A 15,370-nucleotide genomic window follows, 5' to 3' on the forward strand; every position below is an offset into this window, starting at 1 on the left:
CTTACAACCCACCCATAGCCCAGGTGAGTTAATTAGTAAGCAACCAAAGTGGGTAATTAGGGCAGGACTCAATTAAGGTAAACACCAAATTAGAGTTTAAAAATAAAAGTCTAGAGTAGGTCGTAACACCAACATCTATGGAGTTTTTTATTTGGTATGTAAACATATATTTTATTAAAAGCTTATAAAAAAAATTAAAAATCGGTGCTCAATTGGTACAAGTCTTGTCAAATGAGGTATAGATGCCAGCCAATGCCACACTTCTGTTTGCACCATAAGAAAACCAGTTTATATCTTTGCTGGGCTTAGTTAGAATCATTAAGATTTCCTTAACTAAAATTCTAGATGTTTCATTGGAATGCAGACAATTGATATTGATCTTTTGTCATTTAGGCTCCTGTGTTTGGTAATCTTTATTCATTAACAGTAATGAGTAGTTCATTAACAGTTTCTACAAATTAGGTGAAAAAGATGGAGTTAAAAATTGATAAAGCTTTTTTCCAGGTCTTGGAGGCTAACTGATATTCTAAATGCATCTTCTTGAGCTTAATTTTAGAAATATTACTGGGACAATTATTTTGGACCTGAAATCATTTGTCATAAAATTTAATAATAACTTGGCACATTGGTGAACACCACTTCTAGCTCGCCTGCTGAAAAGCTTATTCTATCTCAAGACCTCATTATTTTCACATCTGTCCAGACTTCCTTTGGCTAACTATAATTAAACCATTTCCTGGTTATTACTCTTTCAGTCTTTTCATTGGGTCGTAAAAAAAACTTGTTGATATTTTTTTTATGTGGTCTTCTTTTGCTGTACCTCATACCTCATAAGATTAATTTTAGATCTTGAGGCTGACAAATGATGATTTGAGAATGGTAAATTCTCCCTGCAGTAGAATACATGCAGACTTTTTCTGTTTATATGCATTGAATATATTATGGCACATATTTATACATTCAGATGTTTGGCAGGTTACAAGTTTTATTGCAGTTCAAATAACCCATGCTTGAAAATTTTCTACCACAATATAAAATATTCAGTAAGCCTTAAAATAAGTTACCAACAAAATGGATAATATTTTCCCCCATCATTTAAATTCAATGGACATAAAACTATATGTTACCATACCATATTAATTTGTTAAGCACTTAAAAACACAGCATTACAACTGACCAAAGCGCTGTACAGTTAAGACAAGTGAGACTAAGAGCAAAAAGTTAAAAACAAACATTAAGAGCGAATTAGAACAGAGAATACTAAAAACAGGTCGGGGGAAACCAATAAAATAAAGAAATAGCGAAAAGTAAGTGGAAAATGAAACATTAAGAATTAAAAGCCAATGTGAAGAAGTGCGTTTTTAGGCGTGATTTGAAAGTGGCGACTGAAGCGGCTTGCCCAACCACTAAGGGTAGGAAGTTCCAGAGCCTGGGTGCAACGACAGAAAAAGCCCTTTCACCACGAGCTTTAAAACGTACCTTGGGAACGGTTAGGAGCAGCTGATCTGCGGATCTAAGAACACGAGGGGGATTGTGACGATGGAGCAAGACACTCAAGTAGGCGGGGGCTAGACCGTTTAATGCCTTATAGGTTAGGAGGAGTATCTTAAAATCGATTCTGAATCTAACTGGCAGCCAGTGTAGAGTTTTTAAAATCGGTGTAATGTTTTGCCTTCTGCTGCTTCCAGTTAGAAGCCTTGCAGCCGCATTTTGAACCAGTTGGAGTCTAGAAAGAGTGGCTTGAGTGATACCATGAAGGCAGGAATTAGAGTAGTCAATATGTTCAAGGTACTAAAGATAATTTCCATTGGTTTGAAGGTAAATAAGCACAATTTGTCAATGAGGTGGGAGCAGGTTTACCTTTGCTGCAGCATCATTAACCCTTATTGGAAAATGCCCACTTTTGGTAACATGGGAACAAGTAAAGAGCCTTTGTCTTTTGTTATTTTGTGGTTAAATTAAAACTATTCATATAGCTAGCTCAGTATGAATAAGTAAGTGACTTATGCTTTGTCTTTGGTGGACTTTTCACATGTATACGGTATCATTAGACCGAGATCGTGGCCTTCTCATCTTTTGCTTTATAGACACATTGTAATTGCTGTAAAGTTGTCAGAGCACCAACTGTACTTTACAATGTGTAAGTCACACATAAACAGTAGGAAGAGCTTACTTCCAAAGCAGCTTACATGATTCTAAATCAAAAAGTGTTTTATAAATTTGTTTTTGACCCTTAATTTTGAAAAGTAGTGCCTGCTGCTAAAGAAGTTTATTTTAATAAATGTTGTTATATTTTTAATTAACAATTAAATTAGTTGAAGTCTTCCAATTCCTATTTATAAGAAGAAAAATAGGTGACTGATTCAAAGAGGCATTATATTTATTACACTTTATTCTCCTGGCATGCCTTTTAGAATGTTAGAACAATGTAGACGAGAACAGGCCATTCAGCCCAACAAAGCTCTCCAGTCCTATCCACTTAATTCTTTTAATTCTTGTAAAAAAAACATTGTCTAGTTTTGAAAGTTCCTAAGGTCTTACTGTCTACCACGCTCCTTGGTAGCTTATTCTAAGTGTCTGTGGTTCTCTGTGTAAAGAAAAACTTCCTAATGTTTGTGTGAAATTTACCCTTAACAAATTTCCAACTGTGTCCCTGTGTTTTTGATGAACTCATTTTAAAATAAGTCTTTATCCACTGTACTAATTCCCTTCATAATTTTAATACTTCAATCATGTCACCTCTTAATCTTCTTTTGCTTAAACTGAAAAGGCTTAGAGCTCTTTTAATCTTTCTTCATAATTCATGCCCTTTAGCCCTGGAATAAGCCTAGTCGCTCTTCTCTGGACCTTTTCTAGCGTTGCTATGTCCTTTTTGTAGCCTGGAGACCAAAACTGCACACAGTACTCCAGATGAGGCTTCGCCAGAGCATCATAAAGCCCGTGCATAACCTCCTTGGACTTGTATTCCACATATCGTGCTATATTACGTAACATTCTGTTTGCCTTTCTTAATGACTTCTGAACACTGTCGGGAAGTTGATAGTGTAGATTCCACTACAACTCCTAAATCATTCCCATAAAGTGTACTATCGATTTTCAGACCTCCCATTGTGTATTCAAATCTAACATTTTTACTTCCTATATGTAATAATTTACATTTACTGACATTAAATTTCATCTGCCGCAAATCAGCCCAAGCCTGTATGCTGTCCAAGTCCTTCTGTAATGATTTAACGGATTTCAAATTATCTGGCAATCCACCTATCTTGGTATCATCTGCAAACTTAACCAGCTTGTTACTTATATTCCTATCTAAATCATTTATATATATATATATATATATATATATATATATATTTAGATTGATGCCCAATCTCTCATGTGGCACTGTATCAAATGCTTTCTGAAAGTCATGATAAATAATCATATGCTCCACTTTGATCATATCCTTTTGTTGCTTCCTCATAGAATTTCAGCATGTTAGTAAAACATGACCTCCCTCTACTGAACCCATGGTGACTGTTCAGAAAAAACTCCTGTACTACCCATATGTTGATAATCTTATCCTTAATAATTCCTTCCATTAATTTTCCTGTGCTGCATGTTAAGCTTACTGGCCTATAGTTAATTGTATCTTCCTGGTCACCCTTTTTATATAACAGAATAATATTTTCCATTTTCCAGTCCTTTAGAATCTCCCCAGTGTGCAGTAACTTAAAAATATGCGTCAAGGGTTTATATATGTATTCGCTAGCCTCCTTAAGAACTTGGTAAATATTGTCTGGTCCTGGTTATTTGTTTGATTTCAGCCTATTTAATCTGAGCAGCACTTCTCCCTCTACAATTTCCAAATCCTTCAGTACCTCCTTAGTAGTCCCGTTTACTGCTGGAAGATTATCCACTTCTTCACTTGTGAAGACCTCAGAAAAATACAACTTTTGAGCATCTGTTATTTCACTGTCTGTATCTTTTAATTCCCCTTTACTGTTTCTGATGCACTTCACCTCCTCCTTGACTGTTCTTTTACTACTGAAATCGTGAAAAAATCTCTTAAGGTGGTGGTTCACTTATCTGCTATATTCCTCTCCTTCTGTCTTTTAGCCTCCTCAATTTCCTCCTTAATGGTTGCCCTCATGTTCTCATGCGATTCACTTTGGAGTTAAGACTAATGTCTTATACGCCTTATAAAGCTATTTTTCCTTTGTAGCTTCCTTTTTAACTCTTTATTAACCCACTGTGGAGTTTTTTTAATTTCCTATTAAATCTAAATTTAGGTATGTACCTGTCCTGCATTACATGTAAAACATTTTTAAACCTGTTCCTTGACTGTCTCCACATTTAAAAGCTTATCCCAGTCTATCCTCCTTAGATTTCGCTGCATCTGCTCAAAATTTGCCCTACCAAAGTTAAACTTGACAATTTTAGTCTTTGCATCCACACTCTTACAAAACACTGAGAACTGTGTTACAGTATATTATGGTCACTTGATCCTAGTGGTTCAATCGCCTCTACACCCTCAATTCTATCTTGATTATTACAAAATACTAAATCTAGACAAGCTTGGTGCTTCAACATACTGTGTTAAATAGCCGCCACTCTTGTGCTCCTCCATTTGCAAGATTATCCCAGTTAATATTCATATAATTGAAGCCCCCCATGACTATAATATCTCCTTGTAAACTGGCCTTTTTCATGTAACTAAAAAGATGTGTGTTGATTTTAAATGAAACAACTCAGATGCAGTTGAAGTGCAGACCTTAAACTTTAATTCAGTGGAGTGAACAAAACGATTGCATAAAAATGTGAGGCAACTAAAGCATTTTTTTAACACAATCCTTTCATTTAGGGGCTCAAAAGTAATTGGACAAATTAAATAACTGGAAATAAAATGTTCATTTCTAATACTTGGTTGAAAACCCTTTGCTGGCAATGACAGCGTGAAGCCTTGAACTCATGGACATCACCAGATGCTGGGTTTCCTCCTTTTTAATGCTCTGCCAGGCCTTTACTGCAGCAGCTTTCAGTTGCTGTTTGTTTGTGGGCCTTTCTGTCCAAAGTTTAGTCTTCAACAAGTGAAATGCATGCTCAATTGGGTTAAGATCAGGTGACTGACTTGGCCATTCAAGAATTTTCCACTTCTTTGCTTTAATAAACTCCTGGGTTGCTTTGGCTGTATGTTTTGGGTCATTGTCCATCTGTACCATGAAACGCCACCCAATCAATTTGACTGCATTTAGCTGGATTTGAGCAGACAGTATGTCTCTGAACACATCAGAATTCATTCGGCTGCTTCTGTCCTGTGTTACATCATCAATAAACACTAGTGTCCCAGTGCCACTGGCAGCCATGCACGCCCAAGCCATCACACTGCCTCCACTGTGTTTTACAGATGATGTGGTATGCTTTGAATAATGAACTGTTCCACGCCTTCTTCATACTTTTTTCTTGCCATCAATATGCAAATCAATATAAATAACCTTCTGTGAAAAGACAATGGGAAAAGCACGGGGAGAAATATAAGAATTTCAGCGAATACCACGTGGAGGCAAAGGAAAAACGTACAATTTGTTGGTTTAAACAGTGGTATAATCAACAAAAGGAAGTTGAACGAGTGACAGAGTGTCGGAGAAACTCGAAGGCTCAAGTTCACAAAGTCGCACAGTGCCCGAAATAAAAAAGGATTCACATATCAAAGTCGCCGTGAAAAGGCGAGTCGTAGCCCACCGTGTGAGTGTCATATGAAAGCTTATTAGGGTACAGACAAAAAAAATAGGCACACAGTAGGGGGAAAAAAGCACGAAATGTCAACTTTAATCTCGAAATTTCCACTTTAATCACGTAGTTTATTTTGCCATTAAAGTAGAACATCATAAACTTTATCTTAAAATCGTTTAATTTACTAGTTTCTCAAATCCCATTGTAACTAAAGTGGCACGTTAAATGCTTTGTTCTGTATTTGATCTTCTATGTGCTCTATGTGTGTGAATCACTACTTGCTTCTTAAACAGGCTTTCTCTTTCTCCAACAGGACACAAAATCCATTACATTCGTGATATTACAGCTCTCTGAATAATTAAAATACTGAGATGTATACGTAATATCTTTTTCATGATGATAGGAATGAAAGCATGTTATTAAACATGGGAACACGGTGCGCAGTGCTTGTTCATGTCTCACGCAAGAGGCTTGCTGCGCCATGCGCGACCTTCAATGAAATAATTTATCACAGTAGTACTGTCTCTTTCAAACGTACTAACCTCTAATTCCTGTCATTACTTTTCTTTCTCCAAAAACCCAATCGCCACACAATCAGCTATGTAATAGACGTGAAGCCATTTGTAAGCTTAAAACGCAGATTCTTCAAAACTTTTAAGAAACATTGAAATATCTTCGTAGTACGTGTTTAATTATTCAATCGTCTATCCTTCCAGTGTCGCGTCAGCACGAGCAAGAATACAACGCAATGCAGGAACAATCCCTGACCTAGCTAGTGCTATAGCACCGTGTCCGCACATGTTTAATTATTAACAATACAGATTATTTAAATGAAGTTAGTTTTATCTGTATAATATAATCAACATATTTTGCTGCATTTCATGTTAAAAATGATATCGTCATCTTATGTAAATACGCGCTTTATAAAGTGGCGCAGGTTATGCAATATTATAACTGTAGTGCAAGTTTACAGTGATGTGATTGTACTTAGAAGTACAAACAGTTCTACAAGGAGCACTTGATGGACTGATTGAGTGCATTTATAGTTCTTGTTGTGAAACTTTTTCTAAACCGCGAAGTCCGTACAGGGAAGTCTCTGAAGTGTTTTGCTGTGGCTCAGGCAGCGTCTCCTTCATGCTGTGTACCGATAATTCTCTTTCCGATCAGCTGCTGCTGTGATTCCCCACTCAGATACAGTGATATAAATACTCCGAGTGGTGCAGTGAGAGTAATATGGAAAAAGATGATCTGCTGTGGCAACCCTTAACCGGAGCAGCTGAAAGAAGAAGAAGATGCAGTGAGAGTTACAACACTAAAGCAGTTATGGTATTTGGAATACTATGGCTATTCCCTGGACCATTATATTGCTGCAGGTTAATTACAATCAGATGCATTACACTAATAAACAATATGCAGTTAGTTTCAGTGTATTTATAAAGCCGCGTCAGGAATGTGGATCTAAGAAAGGAAGGGTGATCACACAGGAACAGTAGCACTGCTTTGACGCTGGGTGCTGCCAGTCTGCAAAACCGAGCGGAGAAATTGCGTACGCCATGGTATGAGGTACCGTGGAAATGTGCATGGCTTTATGTCAAGTTTAGGTTTTATACATCGCGGTTTGAGCGTGGAAACATTTGTACGCAACATTTCTGTGCGTACGCACCGTTTATACATGAGGCCCCAGGTCTTTGTGCGTTGCTGAATTCACCAGTGCTTGCTTTCTTTCTCAGGATGTACCAAACTATAGATTTTGCCACTCGTAATATTGTAGCAATTTCTCAGGTGGGGTTTTTCTGTTTTCGCAGCTTAAGGATGGCTTCTTTCACCTACATGGAGAGCTCCTTTGACCGCATGTTGTCTGTTCACAGCAAAATCTTCCACATGCAAGCACAACACCTCATATCAACTCCAGGCCTTTTATCTGCTTAATTGATGATGACATAACGACGGACTTGCCCATACCTGCCCATGAAATAGCCTTTGAGTCAATTGTCCAATTACTTTTGAGCCCCTGAAATGAAGGGATTGTGTTAAAAAAATGCTTTAGTTATCTCACATTTTTATGCAATCGTTTTGTTCACCCCACTGAATTAAAGCTGAAAGTTTGCACTTCAACTGCATCTGAGTTGTTTCATTTAAAATTCATTGTGGTAATGTACAGAACCAAAATTAGATAAAAGTTGTCTGTCCAAGTATTTATGGACCTAACTGTAAATTCGGTTTGACATAAACAGCAACTTCACCTCCTTTTTCTGTTCTGTCTATCCCTCAAAAAATGTATATCCCTCTATGGTTATACTCATCCCCAGCTTTGTTATTTAGCCAGGTTTCCTTTATTGCTATATTATAATTATGCTCTGCTACATACAGCTCTAGCTCACTTGCCTTATTTTTGATACTTCTAGCATGAAGGCAAGCAATTCTTAATGTGTTACTCCTTCTATATTTTAATGTTGAGTTAAAATTTATAGTACTACGCATTTTTATTTCTACACTGTTGTTTGTTCCTCCATGTATAGTTCTATACCTGGCCTATACTAAACTTCCTGCATAACCCATTCCCTAGTTTAAACAATCCTCAACTATCCTACTCATATGCCTCCCCAATACATTGGTGCCCCTCCAGTTCGAATGTAACCCGTCACAGCAGAACAGGTCTCATCTGTTCCAAAAGTAGTTCCAGTGCCCCATAAACATACCCTTCTACCCTGCACCAAGATGTCAGCCACACATTAAGCCTTCTAATCTCCTCGGCCTTACCTGGACTGGCACATGGCATAGACAGAACCTCAGAGAAGACTACCTTGTCAGTTCTCTTTGAATTTGAATTTCAGAACAGACAGACAATGGTAACTGGATCCACCCCCGCTCTGGCCAAAAGCACCCAGAATGCAACACACTGCAAGACTCTCTGTCTCTGGAACAAACCTGTGCTTCAATCCCCCTAATGATTGAATCCCCAACTATCACTACCTCTCTTTTTCTGGGAACTGGTTATGAGGTGGCTGTTGGGGCTCCTCATCCCTGCCTAACACCTCTGCAAGGACCTGATAACGGTTTGACTGTTCTAATTCTGGGGTTGATGCCCCCGGTCAGTGTGCACCCTTTACCTTACGCATTGTGACAGTGACCCACCTATCTCTACCTGTCTGGCCTGGAATCTTCTCTTGCACCACTTTAGAGGTGCACACTATCTCCCTAAAGGACACATGGTCAAGGTCTGCCAATTCTCTACTACAATACAGGCTAGCCAACCTCTCCTCCAGTTAAGCAACCCTGAGCTCAAGTTGCTGGATCAGCTGACATCTACTGCAGATGTAGTCCTCATAGACGACTGGCTCCTCCAAGCCATCACCCAACAGGTCTTGCATTGCACTGGCCTCATTGTTAAAATTTGATTCAGGATTACTAAAACGGGGCGGCACGGTGGCGCAGTGGGTAGCGCTGCTGCCTCGCAGTTGGGAGACCTGGGGACCTGGGTTCGCTTCCCGGGTCCTCCCTGCGTGGAGTTTGCATGTTCTCCCCATGTCTGCGTGGGTTTCCTCCGGGCGCTCCGGTTTCCTCCCACAGTCCAAAGACATGCAGGTTAGGTGGATTGGCGATTCTAAATTGGCCCTAGTGTGTGCTTGGTGTGTGGGTATGTGTGTGTGTCCTGCGGTGGGTTGGCACCCTGCCCGGGATTGGTTCCTGCCTTGTGCCCTGTGTTGGCTGGGATTGGCTCCAGCAGACCCCCGTGACCCTGTGTTCGGATTCAGCGGGTTTGAAAATGGATGGATGGATGGATTACTAAAACAGCCTTAAGTTTTTTTTTTTTTAATTAATTACATTTAAATGATTTAACTTACATGGTAAAACCCAAAAAATGTAACAAAAGAAAATAGATTATAGAACTGCTACAGCTATTTTACACCTTCTGTCCCCATAAGCTCCTGTACTATTCTCCCTCTCAAATGCCTGCTGTTTGTCTGTTTTTCTAACTTTACACTCCTCTTATTCCTTACATAAAAGCTGTCCACTTGCAGTGTTTGTATTCCTCGTATTAATGAACCCTTATGCTGTGCTGTCTAATAATTGTTCAATCTAAAATAAGTAAAACTTGCTCAGGGAATATCTGCTGCTAGTTAATTTCTTAATATCTCATCTGCTCCTGCAGCCCCTTGTGCTTGATCAGGCTCTTAAACCTGTCCACTTACCTACACACGGCTGAGACTTCCCCTTTACTGCTTTTTTAAATTTAATTTTTAAAAAAAATTAACCCTAGCCTGAATAAATCTATTAATTTTTTACATACAAAATTTCTCATTTAAATATTTACCAATGTTGTTTCTTGTCCTAGAGTGTGTATATAAACATAGGAAACTTCAGTTTCTGTATTACATCTTGCCTGAAGAAGGGGCCTGAGTTGCCTCGAAAGCTTGCATATTGTAATCTTTCTAGTTAGCCAATAAAAGGTGTCATTTTGCTTGGCTTTTCTCTGCTTTTTTAAAGTAAGGAATTGCTGTTTCAGTTAATTATTAACTATTTATTGCTGCCAGGTGGTTATTTACTTACAAAAGCCAATATCCGTGTACTGCTGCTTTCTACCTTGCTTCCTCGATGCTAGTTCAAATACAGATAACAAAATTAAGTACAGTACAAGTACACAGAACTTTTCCAAGTGCATCTCCAAACACCCGCTACTTTTGCTCCTATGTGGACAGGAAAAAAGCTTTAAAAATTTCCGTACGGTTCCTTAGCGGCAACTAAAACCCAAGTTTATAGGAGCAAAATGTATATTTTTAATTAACTCTCACATCACAGAAAACCCAAAAACTCTCAGCAGCCTCTCTCATTTGTAAATTTGACGTCAGCCGAACATTTCCAACTTGTTTTACCATAAGGTTCGAGAGAGCCATTAGGCAAGACATAGCAAAATATTTAGGCGATGGTAGTAAGGTTTGGTAGTGGAGACTAGGGTGTCACTTTTGCAGATAATATTATGTGATTTGCATTTTCTTTGATCGTTTCCGTTTTATGTAAATTATTTTTTATAGTTTTTGCATTTGTTTATATTTGGTTGTTTTCCCTTAGGTTGCATTCATTGACTGGACATTTCCCTGAAGTATGTTATACTAAATTAATGTATTCAGTTTTGAGAAATAACCAGATTATGGCTATTGTTAGAAATAGATAAACATGTCAGAAAGCTACACATAAAAATCTAATATTCTGTATTTTTTTAATATAAACATGTAAACCTAAGCCAGATGATGTGCCTTTGTAGAAAGTGACAATTGGATTGCTTTATGATAAGATGGGTGCTTGAAAACAGAGATTTGTTTTGGCATTGTTTGCATTATTGGGGGTTTAAGTGAATCTTAATTTTTTTCATTATTAATTAAAAATCTTCATAGGCACATCTCTGTAGAATTTTACATCTACATATAAAGGGTTTTTTATTTCTTTCTTTGAATGCAAATGCTATTTTAATATATTTGGTTTTCTGTAAAACATAGATTCTCTTAATTAATATAAGCAAACATTTCATGAAATCTCAAACTATGTGGCCCCTCAGTCAGACTTGCTTGAAAAATAATAGTGTTACTACTGTTTGAAAGAAATTAGTGTTGTTATTACTATTAATATTACTACTAGTGCTACTATTAGATATTTTAGGTTGTTTTAATAATTAATTTACTTTAAAGAAACTTTGTTTTCATCATCAGCTCTGCTTTATCTTACTAAGGAGGGCCTTTTTTTATTAAGTGTCCTAACCCAGTTATGTTACTTGTTAAGTTACCTTTATTTAGAGGATGCCATATTCTCTTCCTGTAAGTACATATTTCAGGGTTTCTTTTTACTCAATTTATAGCTGGAGCAGTAGGTGGAAAAGATGCAGAAGCTGCTGCTGCAGACTGGAGAAAATGTGACTCTGTGGCACGGATCTTGGCTGCTTGTCCTCAGCAATCCCTTTCGGTTGATGATTACTATAAACATGTTTGTCCACAGGTATTCTTTTTCTCTTGTGTGTGTCCTGTTAAGGTAGACTTTTTAAAATTAAATGTATGTAACTTGTTGCATTGCATTGATTGTTTAAGTAAACCAGACAAAGTTTGATGTACTGAAAATGTCCTGTTAAAGATAGTTGCCCTTTCTAGTGCTACTTCCTGCTTTGTGCTTAATATTGTTCTGGCCCTGTAATTGCAGTTTTGAAAACAAGCACATGCATAAATGACTATCTCAGAATTACTGTATTATATGTTTATATGTGTATATGTTTATATATTATTATATGTTTCTGATATAGTATCAAACATTTTTATAAATAAAATTGTGATTCTTATTATTCCATGTAAATGCTTAAGTGAGAAGGTTATATTTTTGTGGTCTAATGTATATTTTGTAAGTATCCCCACTTGACTAGGTGGTACATAGATTGCAACTATTGTCTTACATCTTAAGGTATAAGAGTTTGATTCCTGCAACCAGATCTGCCTGTGGGGAGTATGCACGAAAATATTCTTGAGTTAGCTATCCTTGATTGTTAACTTTAACCTAAAAGGCACTCTAAAGTGCTAGATGCAGAACACCAAAAGATGTTGCATGCATAAAATACAAAAGGGCAACATTGACAGGTGTTACATGCTAAATATGAGAAATAGCAAAACAAAGGAAAGTTAAAAAAGAAAAAAAATAAAGGAAAAGAGAAAAGTCAATCACTCCTACATTTGCATGCAAAGACTGGGAAAATTTATTTAGGCTAAATTTTATTTTAAATCTATACATATTTTATAGTTATTAAATATTCATTACTATATTGTGAAGTTTTTGTAGCAAGACACCAAAAAGCTTTAGTGAAGTAATTAATTTGCTTGTCATTACAAAATACAGTCAATAATAAAAACGTGCCACTTCTACATTTGCTTCCTTCCCCATCCGTGTGTGTATTAGATATTGTTTCACACAGGCAATGTCTTAGCTCTGAGTTGCTTTCAATAAAGGTCAGGACACAACAACAACTTTTGTAACCAGCCAAAATTAAAGAGAATTTCAATCGGTAAACTGTTCAAATTTTTTGACTGCTTGTGCTCACCAAGGAAACAAGCTCTGTACACCTTAGCACTTCTACTTGTGTAATACAACTCAAGATTAAAATTAGTATTTTGTATTCCCACTTGTTAGTGCTGCTTCTTAGTGATTTGCATTTCAGTATTCACAAATTTGATTTAAAACGTGGATAAGTTTGGCCAAAAAAATTCCACATTACTGACTCAATGAGTTGTTTTTCTTTCTAGAGTAACAACAACTTTTATCCCAATTCTGTCACCAACCACAAAAAAATTCCCCTCGCCCAACTCCATAAGGTTTTGATGCTGCAAAGAATTTTTAACTTAATTAAAAAGAAAGCTTTTCATTTTCAATTTGTCTGGAGTGGCCAGTCTAATGACAGAACTATTTATTCGATAAACAAAGAACAAATATTTTCTCGTGTTATTGATTAATCTTGGGATCTCTTTAGTCCATGGATCCTTGGTCAACAGCACAAGTCTGTACATAAATCCGGTTATGAATGTAAGTATCTTATATATAAACGTCTACGCGTGGAAGTGTGTGTCTGTCTGTCTGTCCGGCCCGGAAGTGAGAGGTGGAGTCGGGGTAAGGGCTCCACCTCTGAGGAAACAGAAAATTTGCTTAGCTGCTAATAACACAAGCAAGGCTAGCATGTCAGCAAAACAAAACCTCAGAAGAAAGACAAAGTCGTTTAGCTGCTAACATTGGCAAAACGGTATCCCTTCTACTTTTCCTCAAGCAAGGCGAGCACGTCGGCAAAACAAATCTTCCTAAGAGAGAGATGCGCAGAGTAGTTCCTTTCAATTACCTGACATCTCTACCTTTCAATTTTTTTTCTGACGATTTCAATAGTTTCTAGGACCCCAAGCTTTTTACAACACGGGCTAACACAGCTAGTACAATATAAGAATATATTGAATTGAATTGAGTCCCATTTGTTGAAACACAATGCAGTTATCTCATTTTTTTTTTTATTTTTAACTTACATGTGCTCTCTAAACAAAACTTGTGTTTCCAGTTACGTGCTCTTTTAATGAGCTTGTTAGAAGTTTTGTCTATTATATGAAAACTAGACAAAGCCCGTTTCGACAACGTAAGATGAATCGGGCACGAGTTTGTGTCAGCAGTGTATGAAGAACAAATGATAAGTAACGAAGAAGTTGTTTTGTAATGATTGTAGTCCGCTTTACTCATTACTGTACAGGCTTGTACTGTTAGTTGATGAATTTTCCAGGCCTATAGTATAATATTGAATGATGAATGTTCCAGTACAATATGGAATAGTAATAAGTATAAGCACCACAAACCTGATATAGGTGTATTGAATGAATGCGTAATTGAATCAGAATGCGTAATTAGGCCTCGAGCTATAGTCAAAATCGCCTTTCAGGCCTCTAGAGCTTTAATCAAAGTTGCCTTTCTCTTTGAATTTTTGCGGCCGTAAATCTGCCGCCTGCCGCGATGTTGGGGTTGGATGTCGGTCTCATAAGGTTTTTCGGGCAGCTGCGCAGAAGGCGACTGCGCATTCGGCTTCGGACGTGCGCAGAAGGCGATTGCGTATTCGGCTTCGGACATGCACAGAAGGCGACTGCGCATTCGGCTTCGGACGGATGTGAGTGAGTGAGTGAGTGAGGAGGCAGGCGAATTATGTATTAAGATAGTTAAGTGTCATAATTTTTTTAATCTAACAAATAATCAATCATTGTTATTTCTTCATTAAAAAAATCACCACAGTTTTGTATTTGCATGTATAAAGGTTCATTAGAAGAAAAGATTTTTGGCTACTTCCTTGAAACATTTGTAAATTTTGAAATTGGTAATTGATGAAGAAACTGGACACTCTTTTAGTGTCCAATGCAGTGAATATTGAGTTGTAATTTCTCATTTGAGCTTTTAGTAGTTCTTTTTTTTTTTTTTTTTTTTTTAGCAGTGCCCACTGGGTTCTTGAACCTTTAAATGAGTTTTATTACCATTCATCTCTTAGGAACGAATTGCACTAATTTCAATACTTTTCATATCCCTGAGTTGATATACAGTAATCCCTCGCTATATCGCGCTTCGCCTTTCGCGGCTTCACTCTATCGCGGATTTTATATGTAAGCATATTTAAATATATATCGCGGATTTTTTGCTGGTTTGCGGATTTCTGCGGACAATGGGTCTTTTAATTTCTGGTACATGCTTCCTCAGTTGGTTTGCCCAGTTGATTTCATACGAGGGACGCTATTGGCAGATGGCTGAGAAGCTACCCACCTTACTTTTCTCTCTCTCTCTCTCTTGCTCTGACTTTCTCTGATCCTGACGTAGGGGGATTGAGCAGGGGGGCTGTTCGCACACCTAGACGATATGGACGCTCGTCTAAAAATGCTGAAAGATTATCTTCACGTTGCTACCTTCTGTGCAGCTGCTTCGTGAAGCGACATGCTGCACGGTGCTTCGCATACTTAAAAGCTCGAAGGGCACGTATTGATTTTTGCTTGTTTGTTTTTCTCTGTCTCTCTCTCTCTCTCTCTCTCTCTCTCTCTCTCTCTCTCTCTGCTCCTGACGGAGGGGGTGTGAGCTGCCGCCTTCAACAGCTTTGTGCCGAGGTGCTTTGCATACTTAA

The 15,370-nt window shown here is 37.6% G+C and overlaps 1 protein-coding gene across 1 annotated transcript in view; it reads left to right on the plus strand.

The window, feature by feature from the left end:
• tango6 (transport and golgi organization 6 homolog (Drosophila)) overlaps window positions 1-15,370 on the plus strand; it is a 215,056-nt gene that overhangs the window by 48,996 nt on the left and 150,690 nt on the right. Inside the window, exon 5 of the mRNA XM_051931454.1 lies at window positions 11,567-11,703. Within this exon, the coding sequence (XP_051787414.1) occupies window positions 11,567-11,703 (137 nt within the window). The remainder of the gene's footprint in view (window positions 1-11,566; window positions 11,704-15,370) is intronic.

The sequence above is a fragment of the Erpetoichthys calabaricus genome, chromosome 9 (assembly GCF_900747795.2).
Source record: "Erpetoichthys calabaricus chromosome 9, fErpCal1.3, whole genome shotgun sequence".
Taxonomy (NCBI): Eukaryota; Metazoa; Chordata; class Cladistia; order Polypteriformes; family Polypteridae; genus Erpetoichthys; species Erpetoichthys calabaricus.